Raw genomic sequence first — 23,486 nt, forward strand, 5'->3', positions numbered from 1 at the left:
AGAATTTCAGCAAGAGAAATACAAAGAACAGGGACTGTTTTACCTTTCAAACTCCTCTGGCTGGCTCTCCAAAGCAGCATGCGTTTCTATGCTGGAGACAATTTCCCTGTTATGCACATTCAGTTCTAGCAACGTAAAGAAAACAACGAATGAACATTTGTCACTCAGAGTTCAACTGGATTAATACAAAGAGAGAAGCATGTGTAGCTCTGTAAGTTATGCATGTATATATAAAGACAAATTTTATATGAAAAAGCTTTAGTATTGAACTATCAATAGAACAAAGAAAAGGATGGAATGAGGTTTCTGCCAGGCATGGAAGTCAGTATGAGATTGTCTGAATGTTCTAGAAATAAATTTGGAAAGATAGGTTCCAGAATCAATGACAACATTTGTGAAGCAACAAGAAAACAAATAAACTAGCCCAAAGTAAAGACAAGACAAAATTCTATTCAACTATGAACTGTGAACTCATCGTTGCACACTACCAATATGGTATTCAGAGAAACGTAACATCTACTAGTTTAAAAAGAAAAAAGAAAGAAACAACAGAGCAACAAAAAGACATCTAAGATCATTTTCACATACCATCTTTAGAATCACTCTTTGCAGGTCTGGAAGAAGATGGGATAGCAGCTCCAGAGTGAAACTGATGCCTAGCATCTTCTTCATTGGGCACAAAGTCACTCTCAAAGTCCTGGCTCTGTGAGAGCTCTAGGGCTCCAAAATGCAGCTGTGACATGCCTGTATCTAACATCAAACATCCATAAGTAGTATATGTACAAAAGAAAAAAAAAAAAGCCATCTTTGCCATGGCAAAAGATATGCTAAGATATTGCCAAAGCCCCAAATAAACTAACAGACTCTCAATTCAGCTGTACCAATTAAAACTATAGTAATAGTACAGGGACAGCGACCATTACATCCAAAACCAGTGTTAACTAGCAAGGTCTTATATAATGCCATTGTGTACTACTGTATATTTGGATACCAGAAAACAATCCTGATAATACAGATTCTGTCCCTGAAAGTCCTGTGATGACAACCATTATGCCAGTTATTTCCTCTGACATAAAAAGGCTCCATCTCCTAGTGGTCACCATGCATATTCTAAGCCACCCCTTGTCTCCAAGACCCTTGGTAACAATGATATTAAGTCCTCACAGATTTTCAAGCTCCGAAGCATACAGACCAGCTTCTGGAAAAAGATGCCAGATTCTGACCAATTGCAGGCATGACTACCCCAGTGGGACAAGTGAGGAAACAGAACTGAATGCTACACAGAAGACTGATCAGATTCACCACCCAGAGACCTGAAACAGAGAAGTTACCTTCTACGCATGGCGAGGTAGGACAGTCCTCAACATCGCTTCCAGCTCTTTCTCCAGTCTTTACAAGGGCACTGCAACAGAAAGACTCGCTCACTTCGGGGGTTCCTGCGGGCTGCCTTCTGACAGCCCGCTGGTGCCCCAAGGAGCTGCTTCACGGTGGCAACGAGCCCGGCTGCTCCCAAGCCCGCCGAGACGCGCAGCCTGGCACGGGGCCAGGCCCCGCGCGGCTGCAGCGCCGGAGCCCCCGCGGACCCCGCTGCCGCCGCCCGTGCCGCAGGCCGCTCACGGCGCGCGGCCGCCATTTCATCGGGCGAGAGCCCCACGAGGGGGCGGCCGGCAGCCGGCGCGCCGCGCCTCGCCTCGCCCGGCCCGGCCCGGCGCCCACCTGCTCTCCCCGCCGGGCGACGGCACCTCCTCAGCGACGCGGCTGCGCGGGCCGGCAGCGTCCGGGCGGGCAGGGCTCTCCATCGGCTCCGCAAGCACGGCGCCGCCAGCGCGGCCCCGCGCCCCGCTCTCACCTGCGGGTCGCTCCCTGTCCGCCCCGCCGCCCGCGGGTGCCCGGCTGCCGGCAGGGCCGCAGACGATCTCCTGCAAGACAGGGGCACGCGTCGCGTCAGGGCCGGGTCGCGACGGGATGGGACGAGCCGAGCCGGGCCGGGCCGGGCCGGGCCGCGCCGGGCGCTCACCAGCACGGGGCTCGGGCTCCTTCGGACCGGCAGCCGGCGGGCGAGCACGCCGAGGCAGGCCTGCTCCGCGTCCTCCTCCGGGCCCACGCTCTCGGGCTGCGAGTCCGCCACGATCAGGCAGGGCGTGCCTTGCTGCGAGAGGCCGGAGTCCGGCTGGCTGCCGCCGGGATCCATGCGGGTCGTCGTGGGAGCTGCAGCGCGCGGCGGAGCCCAGCCGCCGCGGCCCTACGGCGCCCGCCCACCGCCGCGCGCCACGCTTCCCGCAGCCGCCATCTTGTAGCGCGCGGATTGGCGGCGCGCGACCGGCCCGGCCCGCCCCGCGCCGCCGTTCCGAGGGAGGCGCCGTTACCGGGGAGACGGCGGCTCAGGCGCCGCGGAGTGGGCGGGGCCGCGCCGCGCAGGGACCCCGCCGCGGGCGGGAGCGGCAGCGGCAGCGTATGTGGAGGTGCCCCGGCCCCCGCTCCCTTCAGCGAGAGGAGCCGCGCACGCGGCCTCTCCGTGAGAACCGGGGAGAGGGAAAGGGCGAAGGCGGGAGAGCAGGCCCGCCGGAGCCCCCCCGCCGAGCACCCTTTGTCGTTACTGGCACGTGAAAGCCCGGAGCTCCTCCGGTTCTGGCGCAGACGGGAACACCGCGCATCCCAGACAACCATGATTTTCTATGTAAAATTTTAGGCACCGTAGGAAAGTGAAATATGATTCATTTTCCTGCATTAATAGCAAGAGGTGGCAGTTACTGGAGAAGCTTGGGCACAAATTAAGACCACGTGGTTGTCTTTCAGCATTAGATCTAAACTTTTTGCTAAAAATTAGTTCGAGCAGACTAATTCAAATCCTCTTTTGCAACTCTTCTTTTTCACTCCTGCATCTCTCCATATTTTATAGATGAGAATTCTATATATTTAAAAATCTTTTGTAGAACCAAGAACAAAGATGACTGAAAAATAATACCTGGCCTGGAAAAAACTCTTAGTATTCAGAATTACAGACGTGAAGTTGCACATGATAAAACCCTGAAAATAAAGAGTTCATGTTAACAACTTTTACATGTAATGTGAGATCCGAGTTTGGACACTCACGTTAAGAATGTTAAACGAGCTATAAATATTTACAGTTCTCACAGAGGAAGGATGCTTTAGTGGCTGGGTGTTCACCTCCCAGAAGATGCTCCTTTAGCACACATTAAATTGTGTTAATAAAGCTTTTTCTGATACACTAGCTTCCAAAATATGTACTACTTTGGATAGCGTGAAGTTTGCCCTGATGCTGAAGCACACCATGAGGCCTCTGACTACTAAATCCTTTTGAAAGCTGAAGTTGTTGATAGGCTTTTGCTACCCATCTGGAGAAGCCAGAGTTCATCTTCACAAAATGCTTTATCCCACGGACCCAAAAAGGATACCAGGTTCCTCAAAGGACAGTTAGCAGTCTACGATCCCTAAGTGGCTCAGAAATTTTAGAATGGGCTCTTGCAGTCTGTTCGATTTCTTTCATGCAGAATTCTGCCTCCATCAGACTGAAAGCATTTCAGATGGTCTTCCTTTGTGCTTACTCTCAAAATTAAAATCGTAAAATTCCACAATGTTTTGGTGAAGTAGAAAGTCAAGCTGCCTTCTAAAGAATAGGTATTTAGCATGAGCCCTCATCTTTGAGGAAAGTTTGTGGTATTCCACTACTGATCCCAGCTGGACTTACTAATGTTTCTAAGCTTGCTGCTGTGTTCCACTTCAGTGTATATGAATAAGCTCCTTTTCTTATAGACAGAATATTATACAACTGTATCTTTCCTCACATCATCTTTTCCAGTTCTATCATGCCAGCAGCTCTTTTTTTATTAGCTTTTCCTAGAGAATACGTGTTCTTCATTAGAGCATTTGAAATGTCTACCTAAGCCGAGTCCTTCTTCAAAATCCAGACCTTCATCTGAAGGTGCTTTTACAGTAGATACAGTTAACACTAACAGGGAGGGAAAGTTAAAGGAATTGTGTTGTAACAACAGAAGTACATGTGAGTGGACAGAATTTATCTCTGGAAAGAAAAAAAGGGCAGAAAAACAAAGAATGGATCTTGTGAAACAGACATCAATAAAACGGTAACTGGCAGGAGGTAAGATCTTATGCCACAAAAGAAGTTACAAAGAGAGTCTTTACTAAAGGCACAAGTGCAAACTATCTTAATACAAAGAAAGGATAACCCTGCACGCCATGGGAAACTGATTTGACTCAGGTATGACATGAAAACATGGAGGAAATCATTCTGGCTTTCGTTAAAGATCAGTGTACAAGAATGACAGAAGCATATAGGGACAAGAATTAAAAAAGCAAAGGCCCAAAGATAGAAACAGTCCAAGAGCAAGAAGAAAATTATTTTATGGGCATATTAGCAGGAAAACAACAACCAAAAGAACCGTTCGTCTGCCATTTTCTGAGGGGATGCTGCTGGGTGATCAACGTCATGAAGGCTGAAGCATGTACTGCTCTTCTCTAAAATGATTATCAGAGAACAGGAGCTAGCTCAGTTAAAAAACAATCACAATGGCCAAGACTTCACCCCTGAAGCCAGGATGAAACTTATTAAAGAGTGCTTATCTAAGCCAGATACTTTAAAATCTGTTGAGTTTTCATTCTAAAACATGTTGTCTTAGCAGTTACCTTTTGCAACTCCTGGAGGATAATGGGGTATCTGAAGACTATACGTGTCAAATGTACCAGTCTCTCAAAATTCCTTTAAGATCTCTGAAAACTTTGATAACATATCAAACAAATTACCTGTTTGTACCTAGAAGGTAACAAGGAGATGAGTTAGCAACCAACATAGATCTGTAAAGACAAAGCATATAATACCTGATTTATTTTCATGTCAGAACAACAGGCCTTACAGACAGAAGAAAAGTGGAAGAACAGCAACTTGACTATAGTAAGACTTTTAGCAATATCTGTATGGGGTGATCATAAGCAAAAAAGGGATGCATACCTGTGATGAAATTTCAGTAACATAAATATAAAACTTACACTTTGACATTGATTCCACGTCAAAATGTAAGTAAGTTAGAATGAGGGTCCAAACATAGATGTGCTATGAAGGGATGAAAGACACGGACAATATGTCCTTGTTGGAGTTGTTCTTGAACCAACTCCTGCAGCGCCGTGACCTTATCTCTTGTGAGCGGCCATTGATCCACCCATACCGGTGATTCCCTTTTCTATGCGAGATGGAGCGTCAGTCGCTCATCAATGGCCGCTACTGAAAATTTTCAGGGGAGGAGATGGTGAACTTATATTGTCCCATCACATCTTGCCCCATCAGGCTGATGGGGATATTAGTAATGTAAGGGCATACTGTGCACGTAGTACCTTCCTGGGTTTTTATAGTAAGCATCGTGGCACTCTGAAAGGTGCTTGACATTCCTCCCACTCTAACCAATCTGCCTGTGGGAGTTGTCATGGGCCAAGCAGAGGGCCAGTCTTTAATAGCAATGACGGTAATGTCCACTCCAGTGTCCACCAGCATCTTGCATTGACAGGAGCGTGGGTGCTCAGAGTTATGCCAACGTAACAGTAAGCATTGGCCGATGCTGGGCTATGTTGGTGGCCCAAAACGCCTTGGGGAATCCTGTTGACCCGAATCCTGCTGCTCCCCTGATAGCGTCCACAGCCTTTGGTACTACTGCTCGGAAAAAAATCAATCGAGCAATTCTACTTCCCTTTGGTATTGACAATGGTGGAGACAGTGTCCAAGCCGTAGCTTGGATTTGTCCATTATAATCGGCATCAATTATCCCCGGCAAAACAAACAATCCGGTCAAAGTTATACTTGATCGTCCTAGCAGCAATGCACTACAGCCATTCCCAATTGGTCCTCTGCCGTTCAGTGGAATTTTATGAACGTGAGCACCCCGCACGGTGGTGTCCGTTACTGTGCAGACATCCACTCCGGCACTCCCTCTGGTTCTGGCTGAGGGGGCGTCCACGGCGGTAACCGTGGCAGCGGGGCTGCAGGTGGCGCAGGACCCTGCGTTAGCATCGCTTTTGGAGCCCTCCCTCATGGGAGGTTCCTCCTTTGACCGGGGGCCGGGGGTGCTGGTGCCGCCGCGCGGCCCCGCCCCGCGCTCCTCCGCCCGTTTCCCCGCCGCGGCGGCAGGGGCTGCCCGTCCGCGTTGCACTGAGAGCGGCATTGGCTCGCCCCGTGGCGTCCTGTCCCACATCTGGGACACAGAGCGGGCGGAACTGCCGGCGAGTTGCCCCCTTGCCCACGCCCAGGGCATGCGAAGACTAGGTGGCCCGGGTCCCCACACCGACAGCATTTTTTCTGACCCTTGGGGTCCTGACTGATGGTTAGTGCTGCTGCAAAAGCGGATGCCAGCGATTCGGTATGATGGTCGATAGAACCCACTTGGTTACACACCTCTGTCATCTGAACTAGTGTTGTATTCATGGGCAGAGGCTGTAGCACCTTTTTACAGTCGGTATTTGTGTTTTCCACCGCTAGCTTTTGTAGCAAGGCGTCTTTTGCTTCCCGATTGTCAATCTCCTTATCTAATGCATCGTGAAGCCGATCAATACACTGCATGTATGGTTCAGACACCCCTTGCTGGACCTTTGTAAAGGACAGCGTGGGCTTCCCAGTCTCTGGAATTCTTAACGTTGCCTGGAGGGCTAGGGTCACAGTCAGCCGGAGGATGTCTGGATCTAGACATGCCTGAAGGCATGGATCCGCCATCGGGTCTGTACCCATCAGTTGAGGTATACTGGCTCCGAAAAGCGGATCCCCCGGCTGCCTTTCTAAATTTTGGAGCGCTGCATGTTCACACAAATCTCTCCATTTCTGTTCCCATAATAATTTTTCTGTCGGAGTTAATATCATCGCCACCATTTGTCATATGTCAAAGGGGGTTAAAAGCTGTCCTGTCATGACATTCTCCAGCAGGGACTGCGTATACAAGGCCGATAACCCGTAAGTGGTCACCGTCTTACACAGTTCTTTAATAAGGTCCCACTGAAAGGGGTTCCAGTCATTTTGCCCATGATCCCGACCTTGGACTGGAAAATTGAGCCCTGTGCCCCCCCCGTCCTTTATTGCTTCTCTCTGAAGTTGCTTCCAACGATCTCGGGGGTCAAAGGGACCCCCTGCAGGTGGCACCACTGGCTTTGTGGGCAGCGGCACTGGTGGTGCTGACGGCCACGGAGATATCGTCTCCGCCTCTGTTCCCAAGTCTGTCAGGTTTACTTTCTCTGGTGGTACGCAGTCACCGGTTTTTATTTTACCCGCCTGCGTAGCCTGAGCAGCCGCTGTCTGTACCCTTTTTTCCGCTTACCATGATCTCAACGTCTCAGTTACTAAGCGCCAGGCCGTCATTCAGCAGCTGTTGTATCTCCCCGCGAGGCAGCGTCCCATATAGTTAGTTGTTCCCACGTTTTCCCAAGTTTTTACATCAAACGCCGCTGAAGCTGTTGCCGGGGCCCCATCCTTTGTAGGAACTTTAGCGATAGTTTCATTTTATACGGGTCATATTTCACTCCTCTTTTTACCAGGAGTTGAGTCAATAACTTAACTATCCTCTCCTCCTCGGCCGATAGATTAGCTCCCATAGTTAATGCCCCAGCTGCTCACCTGCTTTTCGAGGTGATGTCCCGGGACTAAAGCCACAGTCCCGCCGTCAGTTTGAGTCGTTTGGCTGGGGTCCCTCCGGATGCTTCTCTCAGCGTTGCTCTCTTCCCGATCACATCGGGGTTACCGTCTGAAGGGATGAAAGACACAGACTCCCAATGGCTCTTGAACAGGAGGCGTTTATTGCAATTTTCCTCCACTACATATAGTTTCCCCGTAGCCCCAGATGCTGTTCATGCACCCGAATCTGTCATAGAATTGGTCAGAGACCCTCAGGCACACGCCTCAAGCCAGCCAGCAATTGGCCACTGCGCAAAGCTCATCTTTAACACTGCAGCCAAGTTATTTATCTCGACCTTGCTCAAGTTTTTGTTTCTACCGCTTACTTCCTCATTATCTCTAGTTCAGGGACGTGTCAAACAGCGTCAGGCTACTTGCGAATTCCTTCCCCGCAGTGCTACATCACAAGTAGACCGAGATAGGCACTGATCTGTACATACCTTGCTCACATAAAGGCTTTGCTAAAGCAGTGACTGACTTGGGCATTATGGATGGTATGGCTGATAGCCGAACTGACTGCTTAACAGCGCTAACAGTGTCAAAAGAGTGCTCAAGATATGCAGTCTTGTTAAAGCGTGTCATAAGGATATATCTATTTATATCTATTAAACACAGTATGGTCTTGTGTATAAGGATGGTATAAGCATAGCCTGATGGAGTTGCAGATGGAACACAAGATACAAGACAGTTAGAAACACAGCTGGGGTCTAACACAATGCTGCTTATATTGGCAGAACTTTACAGGTTGCCCAGAGAAGCTGCGGATGCCCCATATCTGGAGGTGTTCAAGACCAGGTTGGATGAGGCCCTGGACAACCTGATCTAGACGGGTGGCATCCCTGCCCATGGCAGGGGGGTTGGAACTGTTTGATCTTCATGGTCCCTTCCAACCCAAGCTGTGCTATGATTCTATTCTGTTCAATGTTTTCTTTATTTAACTTGGTTATAAAATAGCAACTACACTTATTAAATTCACAAGCAATGTGGAACTGAGAGGGACTCTGAGAAGTAGAAGAAAAACTAAATAATGGTCCAGAAAATGGACAAAGTATGATGCAGATAAGAACAGCAGTCAACAAAAGGAAAGAATCGACAGTAAGGTCATAGGGGATGGTAGCGCTTGACAAACTAATGAGTCAGTGGCAAGCTGCTGCTAAAGAAAAAGGTGCAAACGTCATGCATCATACTTCTATATAGTATGCATATGTTAGATGTGTGAAATAATTCTTGTTCTCTGCACTGGTAAGGTCTAAGCTAAGCATTACGTCTAGCGTGAAGATTGCAGATGAATAGGTTTTCCTAACAGTCTTCAAACATAAAAAAGTTGATTGCAAATAATTTATTTTTCATATTCACGGTTTAGAGGAGAACTGCAAACAGGTTTACAACAACTGCAAGTAGGTTTAAATTAAACAAAATTTGAAAGAGAAAGAAGTAAAAATGTTTAAAAAGGCTAATGACACTGTGAAGATTATGCAGTCTCTAACATTTAAGACTTTTTTTAAACGTAGTAACAAACAGGTATAGTTGATCTTGGTCTAAAACAGGAAGTTGGACTCGCTCATCTCCGGGATTCCCTTTCAGCCTCATTTTTCTGCAGTTCTAACCATTTGCATAAAACAGGGTGGAATACATGTGAGAGCTCAGTCCTGGTAGTCAAATTAGTAAATGCCAAATGTGAGTATGAATTTTAAAGTTGACTGCACATATTTTGCATTAAATCTGTAATCTTTTTTCCATCTTTTTTTAAGCTCTGAAGAAAAGCAACCTGCTTTCTTTACAATGTACATACCTTTGATCTAAATATTCCCCCCTCAGTTTGCAGACTGCCTTTTTTTCTGAGTCTTATCATAAATTATGAAGAGGGTGTGTCCACCTTCACCTGAGAAAGAAGATAAAAGAGTAAGATTAATCTTTGCTTATTTTCCCTTCAAACAAAGCACATCCAACACAAGGCTTTTGATGAATGAAGTTACGAAGGCTGATTTTTCATACTCGGAGTATTTTCTCTGAATTTCTTGTATCTTAGAGAATTTGCAATGGACAGTTGAAGCTATAGTTTATTTTATTCTGAGCATTCCTTTCTAACGTAGTCTACTAATTGGGATGAACAAATGAGAACCAGGTCTCCTAGTACTCATAATTTCTTTCACTTTGAATCTATTTCTCTGTGTCTCAGAGCAGCCTCAGGTCCTATCCTCAGATGAGGATAGTATTCAGATGGAGAACACGGAATACCAGATCCTGATTTCAAGTGAGAGTTAGATACATAAACTAAGGCGCCTAATAAGATACCTAGGCTTACTAAAGGACTAAGGGTGTTACCTGCCTTTGAAAATCTAAGTTTAAGTTTCGTACTGTATTATCACAGTTGTTATTGTTCACAAGGGAAAAACATCAAAAAAAACCTACCTGGCCGATTTCTGTACAAATTATCCTTTGCTCTACTAACCTGGGAGTAAACACTGCATAGTATACAGCATACTCAGGGCCTGTGAGTCCAGTGGCAACTAAGAACGCCTGGTATGCTACAGACCCAGAGGTCACTAAGGGCTGACGCGCTGTTTAACATGGAAGATGCCTGGAGCTAACTGGAAGCACTCGTTCTCACTTGCGCTTACAGCTGACCTGGGGCAAGTGCAGAGGCAGAGCAGTCACTGCCATCTCCACTTGCACGTCCCAAACTTCGCTGCTTGCAACGAGCGCGAAAGCCCTCCTCCCGGCCAGAAGACGGATCTCCGCACCTCCGCAGCCGGGCAGCCGCCCCGGACCCGCCCCCGAGCAGAGCGCATCGCGCCCACGCCGCGACCCGGCCCCGTCCCCGCCCCGCGCCGCCCCACCGGCCAGGCCCCAGCGCGCCCCCCGACCCGCCGTCGGAGCTCCCCGGACGAGACCTGCGCAGCGCCCCGAGCCGCAGCGGCGAGGCCGGCCGGGGGGGGGCCGGGCCCAGCGGCGCCCCGAAAGCGCCGCCGCGCGGCTGCCCCGCGACTTCCGCGCGCTTCTCACGCCCGCAGGGACGGAGCTGCCCCGGCCGGAGCACAAAGGACAAAGCGGCCGCGAGCGAAAGGGGACGACGGAAGGGGGAGGCCGCGGCGCCGCCCCAGCCCCGGCCGCCTTTACCTGGTCGCAGCCGGGAGCCCGCGAGCGGGGCCGCCGTCGGCGCTTCGGTCTGGGGCTGAGGAGCTCAAGCCACATCCCCGCCGCCGGCTGGACCCGCCCCGCTGACATCAAGCGGGCGGTGAGTGGCCGGGCCCCGCCCGCCGTCCGCTCCGAGGCTTTGGGGCTAGAGCCTGGGGCGGCCGGAGCGCTCAGGCGGGCGGCGGGGCCCGGCGGGCCGGCCCCGAGGCCGGGGGAAGCGGGGCCCAGCCCAACGCCTCCGAGCGGCCTGGCCGCAGCCCGAGCCGCGGCGGGCAGCAGGGAGCCGGGGGACGTACCCGGAGGCTAGGGCCAAACGCCAGGCCTGGGTTGGCAGGAGCTGGCGCGGTCCGGGCAGCTTGTAGCGTGTGGGTCCTGCCGCAGGCCGGCATCCCTGCCACCTCTACCGCAAACACAGGCCACTGGAGCGGGAGGGGAGGCTTGTCACCCAGCACAAGACCTCCAAAGCGCTACAGACACAAAACAGACTGTGTCCACCTTCCCTCATCAGCGCTGTGACCCCAGGGCTGGCAACCCCCAGCACAGCACTCTGCTCTGTATCTTTATTATCTGCCAGATGGCGAAAGAAGAGCCAGACCGCATATTTCATGACTTACTGAGGTGACAGAGCCAGAAACTTGGTGCTTTCCTCCAGGGCTCTGGAGGACATGCTGAGGCACAGCAGCATCCTTGGTCATTGCCCTGGCCTGTGACCAAAGGCCGTGATGCCATCTCCACAGTGTGGAGATTCAGTGAGCTTTTACAGTCTTGGCCTGTACTGGCATCTCACCAGCGCCGTAGTGCTGACAAAGTGGCACAAACTGACAAAGAAAAATGGAGGCATTTAGGTATGGGTGTGGGAGAGGAGTTTTTGGAGAGTTGATGGAATTTTAGATGCGGAGTCCCTCTTCAGAACATAGAATCAGAAAACGGTGTATGACATCACACATTGCACATTTTATCCCTACCAGAGCCTGGAACTCTACTGTTTATTTCCTGAGCTAAAATACCTTAGTCATTCTAGGAGGCCATAGCTGAAAACAAGGTCATGGGTTTTCTGATAAATTTACACGGGAATGTGGGAGAAGGAAAGAGATAAATGCATACACCATTTTGGCCGCTGTCATCCCAGAAAGCCACACGCCATCCAGCCATGGACAGTGGACACAATCCATACTCATCCCAGCCCCATGCTTTCATTAAACCCAGTCATCCCAGTACCCAAAGGGAGTTGCTTGTGGTGGCAGCCAGGAGTGACAATCCCCTCTCAACTGTCTCACCTTTAGCCTCATACCAGCTCCCTGCTGCACTGTCCTTGTCACCTCCTCCAGGACCATGCCAAAGCTTAATTAATAATTAAGAATGATTAACTTGGCATTTGTTTTTTAACATTAAATCATTTTCAGAACAGCATACAAAAATTACACGATGGCCCCTAGAGGGTGCCCTGCTGACATTGATGTGCTTTTTTGTTGAGAAAGATAAATTCTCGATCCTGAGAAAACGCTTCCTAAACCTCCACTGGCCCGACTCAAGAGTAATATATGGCCAAGTGACACTATGTTTCTATCAAACTTTAAAGTAAAACTAAGATAATTTTAAACAATTGTGTACAGACAGATACATGACTGCAAGACTTAGACACATTACTCTGACTTGTGCTGTAAGATAAATACATGTAAACAATTACTTTTCTTGTGTTACCTTCTGAGACATGAAAGTGGAGGACTCTGCTTCCCTTGATGTACTTGTGGTATCACAAACTCCTTAGGCAGCACGCCTGAGGACCGCTCCTTATGTCACAGCAATACCCACTTTGCAGGACAATCTCTAAATCAGTTCCAGAGGGTAAATGAAACAGCATTTTTTGTAGTTACTGTGTTCTTAAACCTTATTTCTTATTGCGCTTCTTTGTCAAACTTAATTTTAGTCAGATATTTCTTTATTTAAAGTTGGCTTATTTCGTCTTTCATTAATATTGAATTTCAATGCAAACAGAAGATTTGATCACTTCACCACTGTTCAGAGGCTGTGTACTCTAGAAGTGGTAGAGCACTGAAAGATACACAATGGGACAAGTATCAAGCATTGGTATTCAACAATGCAGTTTCTTGCTTTACTATGACCTTCAGGCAAAGGGTCTCAGCGTTAATCCAATATATGTATATTCTTAAGTTGTGAAAAGACTGACCCCGAAGATGTGCTCATCATGTGAATGTAACCAAAGAACGAACAAACAAACAAAAAGGGTGGGTACTTAATCATGTATGCCATACATAGCTAGCAATACCACAGCCAATAAGCTTCCTTCTTGGGCATGTGTGTTACTTACTGGCTTACATATCACTTACGTTAGGCTTAAATATGCCTAACGTTCAGTAACATAAAATGCACCATGTAATACTGAAGTTTAACTGTTTACCTACAAGCCAGGATCACATAGTTTCACTGCTCCTTCTTCTGGAGAAATTTTAGTATCACAACCTGGCTTTACCAAGCAAGGGAAATTGTGAAAGACATATGCACAGATATGGTGGAAAGCGTAGTATCATAGTTTCTTTGCACTGTTCAGTGAGGTTGCTGGCAACATGTACCACAGAGTCTTCAAAAATCTTAGTAATACTCCATTTCTGCACATTTTTTATGCTTGTGCTTTGCCTGACTGTTTCAAGTACATTATTTTAATTGTTTTTAATTATGAGGAATGATTAAACAAAGAGGTAAGAATTCTGGCCACTTCATATTTTATATTTAATGCATTAAAAATCACCTTGGCTTCAAGGAGGAATTGCTGCATCAGTGCAAATTAGTACCTTCCTTGGTCTGATAAACATCTACTTTAATTCAAAAGCTCTGCATCATCCAAAATGACACAATGAATACACAGTGATAATTTTATAGGTAGGTAGATCCCTGTCTTGATCAGAGCTGCAGTCATTCCAAATTTCGCAGGAGACATTCAATATCTTGCAAAGCCTTCTATACAACAGAAGTTGGAAGAAAAGCAGGACTGCTCCAGTAAATCATCCACAGGGCTGAAGAGAAGCAAGATAAATAAATAAATAAATAATTTTAAGAAATGGTTTGGTCAAACTGAAGGGCTTAGCTGTCTGTTTTTCTTTCTGTATCTTACAATACACCCTGGAAGTGTCAGTATAAATGGCAAAACAGTTCCGTCTCTACAAGGAAGCATTATGAGTGCCGGGCTCTTCTGCTCCAAGGACAGTTGTGGTTCCTGCAGGTGAGATCAGGGCCTTTACAAAGAGCAAAGTCCCTTTAGGAAGTCACCTATTGTTCTCTGCTACTCAGAAAGGTCACAGCCAAACTTATATTATATTTTACCTTGGTTAAAGGCAGTAGCCTTATTCAGATACTGCCATAGATCTCTGACTCCCAGAAGTAATTTTATTCATATGGTCATTTTTAGCTAGGGAATAGAGAAAGTCATCATTCCAGGCTAAAAGACTAAGATAATGAAATTAAGTAGATTGTTCTTCCTTTGATATTATGAAGATCCTATTTATGCTCTTTTGAGCTTGTTTTTTAAATCCATTTTTATAATGGTCATTTACCTGTGATTCGTCAGCTCCTTCTGTTCAGAGATACTCCTTCTGTCTGCTTTTGCCACCTCTCATTCTGTCAGCACCTGATGCTTGTCAGGACCTGTGACATCTGCACTCAGCCCCAGTCAGCTTGTGATGCTTCACAGGGGTGCCTATTACTGCCGTGGTGCTTGAAAGCAGAAATTTGCACATTAATTGCTCTAAAGATCTATTGGATGCATCTAAAATGTGGATTTACAGGGAAAAGGAGGGAACTCTTAGGCTAGAAATCCCTCCTTTCACTACCTGATGCAGTGCACACACACTAGGGCTGATGAAATGTAACACCAGTACAGCTGCACAGCTACTCCATTTCTGTTGTGACCACAGAGAGATCTGATTCACATCAGAAAACAACAGAAATGACATGATTCTATCATTTGCTAAAGAACACAAATTGATCACGCTATGAAAACACCTCTCTTAACTGTAAACTGTCCTCCCAAGAGGTTCTAGTCACTATGGTACAGGACCATGCTTGGACATTCTTTTTAAGCTTTCACTACAGTTTGCATGTCTCCTGTTTCTTTCTCCCTTGGCAGAAAGCCAGCTGGACGAGTCTCTCTGCACTGCAGTGGAAAGCTGCAGCTCTGCAAAGCTACCATGTCAAAAATAAGCAGCAAATGTTAAGACTGAATCACCTGAAAACAGAAGGCATATCTACCAGCTGGTGTAAAAATCTCTGAAAATCTTGCATCTTCATATTTGCCCTCCGTGATCTACAGTCCTACTTTCAAGATAGAATTTATTGTACGCTGATGTTTATTTGCAGGTTTCTCTCTTTACTCACGTATTTACCTGCTTCCATGCAATCCCTTGAGGCAAATTAAATTAATGCTGTTATGCCAGGTCCAACACACAAAAGTAAGTTAAACTGTTCTGATGCACTAATTCTCTGTTTGTGAGATTTATTTATTAAATATCATAGCCAGCCACGTTGCCACAATGTAGTGCAAAAACAACCTATTGCAGCATCCCCTAATTCAGCTGTTGAGAGTGAAGATCTCCTTTTGAGTAAAGATCTCAAACTGAGAAACTGTGTAAGCTAGTAACATCTCCAGTAGTCTGCAGAAATAACTATTCTGGATTTTTCCCCTTTTCTGTGGTTGGCTGTTTTCCCAATTAGCTTCTCACAGAGGCTTATGACAGTACGGATTTTCAGATTCATATATGCTTGCCAAAATGCCATCTGTCTGAACCTTCTGAGGTTTCAGCTGTGTCCCCTCGGCATGCTTGGCAAGTCACAAGGGAACAAAGCAGGACAAGACACCGGTTTATCAACAAGCCTCTTAAACTGTAGCTCATCTCTGTGGAAATCTTGCAGACTGCAGGGGGCAGAACCTGACGCTGCTTTAGGAAACACTGCAGATTATTTCTGACTTCAATCTTGTTTTAAAGTAGCTGGGATGCTTTTTGACTCAGCTGCATCAGCACAAGATGTCTCTCCATTCCTTTGTCAGAAAAGACATGGAATTTACTACTTTCCGGTGCTTCTCCCTTGTTTGGCACACCGAAGCCTCATACTCTGTGTTTGCTTGGTTGTTCCAGATACTGCACTGAAGTGCTTTGAAGATGTGGCTAGCTAGAACAGATTGCTAGAGTTGTGGACCTGTGTCCTGAACTAAGGCCCTCTCTGGTCACTCTGCATGTTAAGAAGTCCTGTCTACACAGCAGGTGACTGCTCACTACTGCTGTTTTACACCTGAGGGTAAAGTTCAGAGAGATTTTTCTTGTATACCACGTTTCTGGAATCTAGGAAAGCTCATCATGTACCACTGGAGATCAGTACACTTGTCTGCAGTTGAATAGGGAAAAGAATCACCAGGAGATGACGAAGATCTCACTGTTCTGTTTACTACCAAGGGACAGAGAAGAAGGAAAAGTAAATGATGGCAAGCCTGGGCATCTTTTAGCATTGCTGGCTTCCATGATTTCATTGTGGATATTGCAATAACCCAATATAGGGCATTTAAAAACCTCTGCGGATTTCTGTATTTAAGCAACTCTCTCCCGTCAGATCAACAAGGATTATTCTTGTAAAGAGCGTGAGTTCGGCTCACGGTTCGACTCCTGAGCTCGGCAGCTGCACGACGGCGCGCTGCTGCGCCTGGCCGGGGACCGGGAGCCCCGCCGCCCTCCGGCCCGGGACAGCTCACGGCAGCCGCTGGCCAGGTAGCGACGGCGCCGCGCTTCGCGCCTGCGGGCAGCGCGGGTTCGGGCAGGCCGGCAGGAGCCCCCCGAGCCGGCAAGGCACCTGCAGCAGGCCCCGAGCGGGCCCCGGGACGAGGCGCGTGGCCCCTGCCCGCGGGGGAGCGCGGCGCCTCCGGGCCCGGCTGCGGCCTCAGAGGCCGCGCCCCCGGGGGCCGCGCCCGCGTTCGCCGCAGTAGCGCAGCAGCGCGTGCCGGCTGGGCCAATCGGGGAGGAGCTCGGGGCGCTTTAAGAGCCGTGCGCCAGTCACGGCGCGCTGCAGCAGCGGCCGCCGGGTTGCCATGGAGACGACGGCCGGGCCGGTCGCCATGGAGACGGCAGCGCCCTGGCCGCCGGGCGGGCCGCGCTGCCGGGAGGCGCGGAGGCACGCGCTGCTGGTGGTGATCGGCGAGGTCGGGACGGAGCCGGAGCGCGGGGCGCTGCGCGGCGCCCTGGAGCGCGGTGAGGAGCGGGGCCGGCCGGGCGCCGCCGCCTGAGGGGCCGCGCGGGGTGCCGGCCCTGCCGCCGCGCCGCCGGGAGGCGGACGCCCGGCCCCAGGCGGAGCCGGCGCTGTCGGCCCCGCCGTGCGGCGTCGCCGCCGAGCCGCAGAGCTTCGTCCTCGGCCCGGGGGGACGGCGGCCCCGGCCCGGCGGTGCTGGGCGGCGGCGGGGGGGGGGGCAGGTGTCGGCCGAGGCGGCGCTGAAGGGGGCGGGGGCCGCCCGGGGGCACGGAGCGGGCCGGGGGCGGCCGGGGGGGCCTCGGCGGCGGGGCCGGGCGTCATCTGCGGGCGGGAGGCGGCCGGGGCTCTGCTCGTGCAGGCTGGCGTGCCTCAGGCGTTCGGGCCGTGAACAGCTGGGGTGTTTCTTTGCCCTTTTTTTTCCCCTCTTCGAATTCCTCTACTTGCGCTAGCGAAATGCATTTAGCGCTGTTCGTAAACGCCCAAAGTTTGAAGGCGTTCCGTGGTTCTGCTGTCCCCGAATTTCCACCTCAGCAGAGGATCAGTAGACCAGGTCTTGCTTCCCTCTCACCCGAAGCTCCGCCTGCCGGAGGCTTTGTCTTGCCCGAGTGACTTCTGCAGTGCGAGGGGACCGCTGCCGACGGAAGCCTGAGGGCCGGAGGGGCTGCGGGTGGGCACAGCCCGGCGGATAACCGCCCCGGCATGGCGCGGTGCCGTGACGTCTGGCTGCTCCGTTACCTGTCCGTGCTGCGGTGGTGCCCGGCGCCCTTGGCAAAGGGTCGTTCTCTGTGTAATTGGCTGTGGAACTGTTTCAAGGGACGGGGGCCAGGCAGTGGGGTGGGGCGGTGGTTCTTGCTTTGCGGCAGCTTCTGATCGTTCCGAAGAAAAAGAGAGGCTGGATCCTCAGCTACATGAGGACCTTGCGGGGGGGGGGGGGGGGGGGGGGGGGGCGGGGTCCTGTTTCAGTATGCGGTTTAGTACATCATTGAGAAATGAGGGTTACCTCATAGGCTTGGAAGTTTGTATGTGCTCCCCTCATTTCCAGGGTGCATTGTCTTAAAAATGCCAGTGGTAACTGCTGTAAATATTGGCCAAACTGTGCTATTGGGAGATACTTCAGTGGGTGTGTGCCTTTTGACCATCAACAGTACTAAGGAACAGATAGACGGTGTGATTTAAGAAGGGGGTATAAAAACGTCATGCCTTGCCCAGTTTTGCCACTTCAGCATCTTTGGCAGGCCACTTACCAACTACTGATAGTGTTTCGTTCCATTTTCCAAGGGATGACTCTGTTCAGCAGGGATAGATTGGATTTTGACCACTTAGCCTCTGAGAGACTTTGAAGGGCTGCTCTCACTCTCTGCACATCAGGATGGTTTTATTTGCTTGGGACTTCACTGAAATGGTGTGCCAACTTGCATCTCTATCCCATTTTTGAATGAATCTTTGAAATAGTGGCTGATTGGACTGTAAACTAATGGATTGATATGTCAATACCCTGGGGATTCCAGAAAAAATAAATGCAAATTTTGCAATACGGATTGTGTCATAGCACATACAAATTCTACAGTTAATTGTGTCTGACCAGAAACCTAATGAAATGCTGTCAAGTGCAGCCATCTTTTGGCATAAGAACTATTTAAGCAGGAGTATTGGTACATCTCTACCAGCAGAAGTGAATGCCTTGCTCAGTAGAAAGTGAACTGGTGAAGGAGCTAGGAACCTGGATTACAGGCTTCCCTTTGTCATTGATGGGGTGCATGACCTCCAGCAAGTCATAGAGGAGTTTTCTCCACTGTGGAAATTGAGGGAATGGCCTCTTCTTGAAATAGATTGAGATTTGCAAGTTGAAAATGGATATAAATAACAAGAATCATTAAAATGACTGTGTGTGTGTGTCTTGAGATCTATCAACAGACAGCACGTTATAAAGGTGGAGACAGCTATACCCTTGGTTAGGGAGTTCTGGAAGCATGGAAATAGTACAAAAATGATGTATCCCATTTCTTAAGGGTAGCTTGCTGAAGAGGTTTCACATGAGGCTTGTGTAAGGGTAGAACAGGCTGCTAAGCAGAGGATTTGATTTCCTCGGGAAACAAAGCAGTATAAATAACAAAATGCTTCTGCCCTTCAAAAAAGCATTTTTCTGCAACTTTGTAAGCCTAAGAAGGGGCTTATAGATCCAGTGAAAATCAAATTAACAAAACTAGCAAATAAAGTTGGTAAGCCAAACTTGTCTAAAATGTTACATATTATACATCTATTTTTTTTAAGGATAAAACAGTTCATATTTTGTCTTTCTGTTGGCTCTGGGGCCCTGCCTGCACAAAAACCTACCAGGAAGAGATTCTTGAAGAGTAAATGCATAAATCTCTTACTCTGGCTGAACCAGAAAGTGTACTTTCCATTTTATTCTTGGTTCAGGAGAGTGGAATAATGAATATAGGACACTGGGAACCTGCTTGTTCCCACACTTGGTGCTTCTTATGCAGTGGCATTGTGTATCTGTGGAAAACTTGAACAACACCTATTCTAAAATGCTGTCTAACAAATACTGGTCTGATTTCTCTGTTGCTGTGTGACTCTTGTCCAGTTATAAAACAACATCTGAAAGACATTCTATGATATTAGAAGGAAATGCCAAATCTTACGAGCCAGTTAGGTTGGCAAGAAATAAAAAAGTTTGGAAGGGCATTAGGATAGAGATGGGAAACTGAGTTCCATGGCACCTTACCCAAGCTGTGTACATGCAAAGAGCACGGGCATCTGTAAACCTTGTTATGGTGTAGTCTGCACTCCTGTATCTGGAAACAGGAAGCTAATCAGCAAAGACAATGTTCTGACCGTGGTGCCATGGGATAAATTGAAACTGTGGCAAGGGGAGTGAGATTCCTTACCTGGAGGGGAAGAAAACATTGAATAAATTGTGACAAGTAAGATAATGAGTGAAATGAGAATTTCACTTTTCCCTTTCCTTAATCTGAAAGAGTATCTCTTCCCTCTGTGTCTTAGAGGAAGTAGCAGAGCCTCAAATGTCATCTATCTCTGCAGCAGGACACCAGGACTCTGACACAGCAGCTACAGTCAGCAGGATATGCCCTGCAGAGTGCCACCTTGCTCCTGTTTGGGTCGGAATGCTCATCAGCACTGCATTAAGAGGCACTTATATTTGACATTGGTTTAATCCATCATGCTTTCCAACAGTATTTCATAGGAAAATATTGTTTTCACCTTTTTGCTCCTTGTCGCTTATTGCACTTCTTACTTTTTCCTATCCCATGGCTAAAGAGAAAGGAATAGATGTTCTGTGACACTGAAAGTGGCAGTAAGCTTTTTTGATGTTCAGAGGGTTTACTTTTTTTATGCTCTGCTGTGCAGACTGTCAGGTGATAAGCTGCATTACTCTGTCAGCTGCCACCAGAAAGAAATTAAGATCAAAACTTTCTTGAGTTTCTGTGGATTTTACAGGCCTCTAGACTACTGAACTGTGATGCAGTGATTACTAACTCTGTCTTGGTTATGTGTACAAAGCTGGAGCTTGTATTCTAGAAGGTACTGTTTTCCACCAGTAGTCAGCAGCTCTTGTGTAACTTCAAGTTACTGTGCTGGAGAACAAGAACTGCGGTAACTGGGAACGGTATCTCCATGTAAAGTCAACATCTTTCACTTGGAAAGAAAGCAGATACCGGATGCACAAACAATAAAACTTTATTTTCTTTATACAAGAGAGGACAGGTTTCCAGAAAATGGTGGAAGAACTGTCAGCAAGGCCCCCAAAAAAACTGGGACTGAAATCCTTGTTTCAATAAACTCTTAGAAGTCTGTGGTATTGTTCTTCAACAGCTGTGCTTCTGTAGCCAGGAGCATAAGAGGCCAGAGCAGTGATTCATGGTGACTTTCCATTTCTGTTCGCGGTACCACAATGTAGTGTCACACCATCCAGGAGAGGTTGTTCCTTACTAGCTTGTGAAGAAGATCTGATCTGTAGTGTTTGGTGTCATCTAGAATGTATAGCTGCTCACGCTGAAGTCTGAAGGTGACTTCCCAGCACAGCATGGTGCCACTTGCTGTGGGAGCAGACACTATTTCCTGCTGATATGAAGGCGATTAGCTTACAAAGATTATGTAGATTAAAGAGCAAACTCAAAGGGTCTTTGAGTAGGATCAGGGGCTTTGAAGGAGCGATTAGGCAGAGGGAGTTGGGGGGAGGAGGCTCTTGTGACTTGGAGGATGCTCAAGCTGTAAGAGTGTAGAAACCAGTGTGTCTGAGTTGTTGAGTAATTTAAACATTCGGTAGCCTGTCTCTATATGCAACCAGTGCTGGATAATGCAGAAGATGTAAAGCTAACATAGTGTAATTGCCTTGCTTGGGCAGTAATTTAGCTACTATCCCTTGAACTTTTTTTATTAGTTTCACTCATTTGGAGCCTAGGTTGAATGAAGAGTTGCTTACTGCATATACTTCAGGGATAGATGTTTTATGGAAGGGAAACACCTTATGTCCCTCTGATTCTGAAGACTTTTTCTCAGTCTTAAACGTAGAATCATAGAATAGCTTGGATTGGAAGGGACCTTAATGATCTAGTTTCAACACCCCTGCCATGGGTAGGGATGTTTGGAAGACCATCATTGGTTCTTATGTGTCTTGTTAATTTCTGTCTTCTCTTCTGTTTCTGGAGTAAATGTAACAACAATTCACTGTTCTTTTTCTGTTGGGCAGGAATTCGTTCCTGGAATATTAACCTTCTCTCCTGTGACCTGAATCAGCAACTGCGACTCTTTGTAACCCGGCACCTGGCTCAGTTTTCTTCAGAAGTCAAAGGTCAGTTGTTAGTTTATCACCATTAACTTCTACATTTTTTTTTTTCTTTCTGGATTTGAAAAAATACAGAATAAAGTTGATTTTGATTTAGAATGTCATATTCATTTAGAGAATTTTTTTGCTCAGGATTCTGCAAACACTAAAGCGGAAAAACAGTCTTAAGGATCTGTTGGATGTAAGGAATTTAACTTAATTACTACTGAGAATAGAGTGAATAAAAATGTGCTGTGTAAAAGTGTATTAACCTAGTAAGTTAGAATTTTTCTGTCTTCTGTATCTTATTCAGATGGCACAATATAGTGTTACATGAGTTATGTACTATCTACCTCTTCCTTTGGGGTTTTAGAATGTACTTTTACATATATAAAATGCATTGGAAGGAGTGTGTAAGACTAATCAAATGGCTTTCTGAATCACTCTTTTTGGAGGCCTGTTTCCTCTTCCTGAGAAGAATAATAAGTAAAAGCATTTTGACAGTGTCATTAACAGTCAAAGCTTGGATTCTAGTTATGCTGTTTGTAATTTATGTAATGTATGTTAAAGTTGCTGTAATAAGCACTAATGATGCTGTTGCAAAACCTTTTTTAATAAGGCTCTCTTATAACTCACTGTTCCTTTTACACTCTTCTCAAAGCTTCTTGAATATATTTTCCCATTGGAAAAACTGTTCTCTTAACGGATAGCTGTGAAAGAAGGTACTTAGACTCTTCTCAAATCTCTCACTGACTGAGAGGTCTCTTAACTTACTTGTGACTCTCTTAATATGGGGATAGAAAATCTCCCTCCTTGCAAAGCAGTATGTATGTTTTGGGGTCTTTTCTGTGTGTGTATTAAAATACTGTTTATTAAACTTACAAGCCAAGACATGGCAGAAGATCTGTCTGCATTTGAAGAAACTATTACAGGGGTTATGGTACAAATAGACTTGAACAAGGTAACTAAGTATAACGTTCACCGCAGAATTCTTAACTAAGGGTTGAAATGTCTGGATTAATAAAAGTAGTGTGTATTCTCTCACCTAAAACTTTTTCTTTCCTCCAGAGCAAGGGGGTGATAAATGCAATGCCAGTCTATAAAGACGGTTCCAAGAGGGATCCAGGGAACTGCAGGCCTGTCAACCAACTGCTAATTCTATTGGGCAAATCAGTAGAAACTATAATAAAGGACAGAATTAATGTCAATCTGAAAACAGTACCCACTGGTTCTGCAAAGGGAGGTCCTGCTTGTAGTTCTTTGAAGGAGCCAGCAGACATAGATAAGTGATTTTTGTCCACTTGTGTGCCCTTATGGTGAGGGTACCCCTATGTGCACTTTTGTACTGCTGTCAGTTGCCATTGGCTGCCGTAAGTACTTGATCATGTACACTGTCTGGATGGTAAAAGTTCTTTGCAAAACAGAGAGACTATGCTTTTCCAATAGAAATTGACATGTGACAATGTAAAATGCTCAGAATAATTACTTCTCAGAACAAGATAAACATACTTTCTGATCCTTGTTTGAGTTTGTTTGGAAAAAATAGTTACATTCCTGTAGAGAGCAGGAATTAAAAAAAAAAACTGTTTTCAGAAATAGTAGCAGCTGCTTTCAGCTAGACTGGTGATT

The 23,486-nt window shown here is 47.3% G+C and overlaps 2 protein-coding genes across 5 annotated transcripts in view; one reads left to right on the forward strand and one right to left on the reverse strand.

Moving 5' to 3' along the window:
* Positions 1-10,955, reverse strand: part of TP53BP1 (tumor protein p53 binding protein 1) — a 49,116-nt gene extending 38,161 nt beyond the window's left edge. For 2 of the 4 annotated variants that reach the window (XM_083850192.1, XM_083850191.1), the window contains exons 1-7: positions 10,802-10,955; positions 9,474-9,563; positions 7,625-7,751; positions 1,717-1,919; positions 1,332-1,402; positions 589-750; positions 44-125 (exon numbers count right to left, since the gene is read on the reverse strand). In XM_083850192.1, coding sequence (XP_083706318.1) covers positions 44-125; positions 589-750; positions 1,332-1,402; positions 1,717-1,799 — 398 coding nt within the window. In that variant the 5' untranslated portion in view covers positions 1,800-1,919; positions 7,625-7,751; positions 9,474-9,563; positions 10,802-10,955. Of the gene's footprint in view, positions 1-43; positions 126-588; positions 751-1,331; positions 1,403-1,716; positions 1,920-2,017; positions 2,339-7,624; positions 7,752-9,473; positions 9,564-10,801 lie in introns of those variants that run through there. The other 2 variants (XM_083850189.1, XM_083850190.1) reach the window with 2 other exon arrangements.
* A 5,916-nt stretch (positions 10,956-16,871) lies between these two features.
* MAP1A (microtubule associated protein 1A) overlaps positions 16,872-23,486 on the forward strand; it is a 58,540-nt gene continuing 51,925 nt past the window's right edge. The window contains exons 1-2 of the mRNA XM_083850186.1: positions 16,872-17,067; positions 21,783-21,884. Of these exons, the coding sequence (XP_083706312.1) occupies positions 16,908-17,067; positions 21,783-21,884 (262 nt within the window). The 5' untranslated portion in view covers positions 16,872-16,907. The remainder of the gene's footprint in view (positions 17,068-21,782; positions 21,885-23,486) is intronic.

Source organism: Anser anser (assembly GCF_964211835.1).
Source record: "Anser anser genome assembly, chromosome: 10".
In the NCBI taxonomy this organism is placed as follows: Eukaryota; Metazoa; Chordata; class Aves; order Anseriformes; family Anatidae; genus Anser; species Anser anser.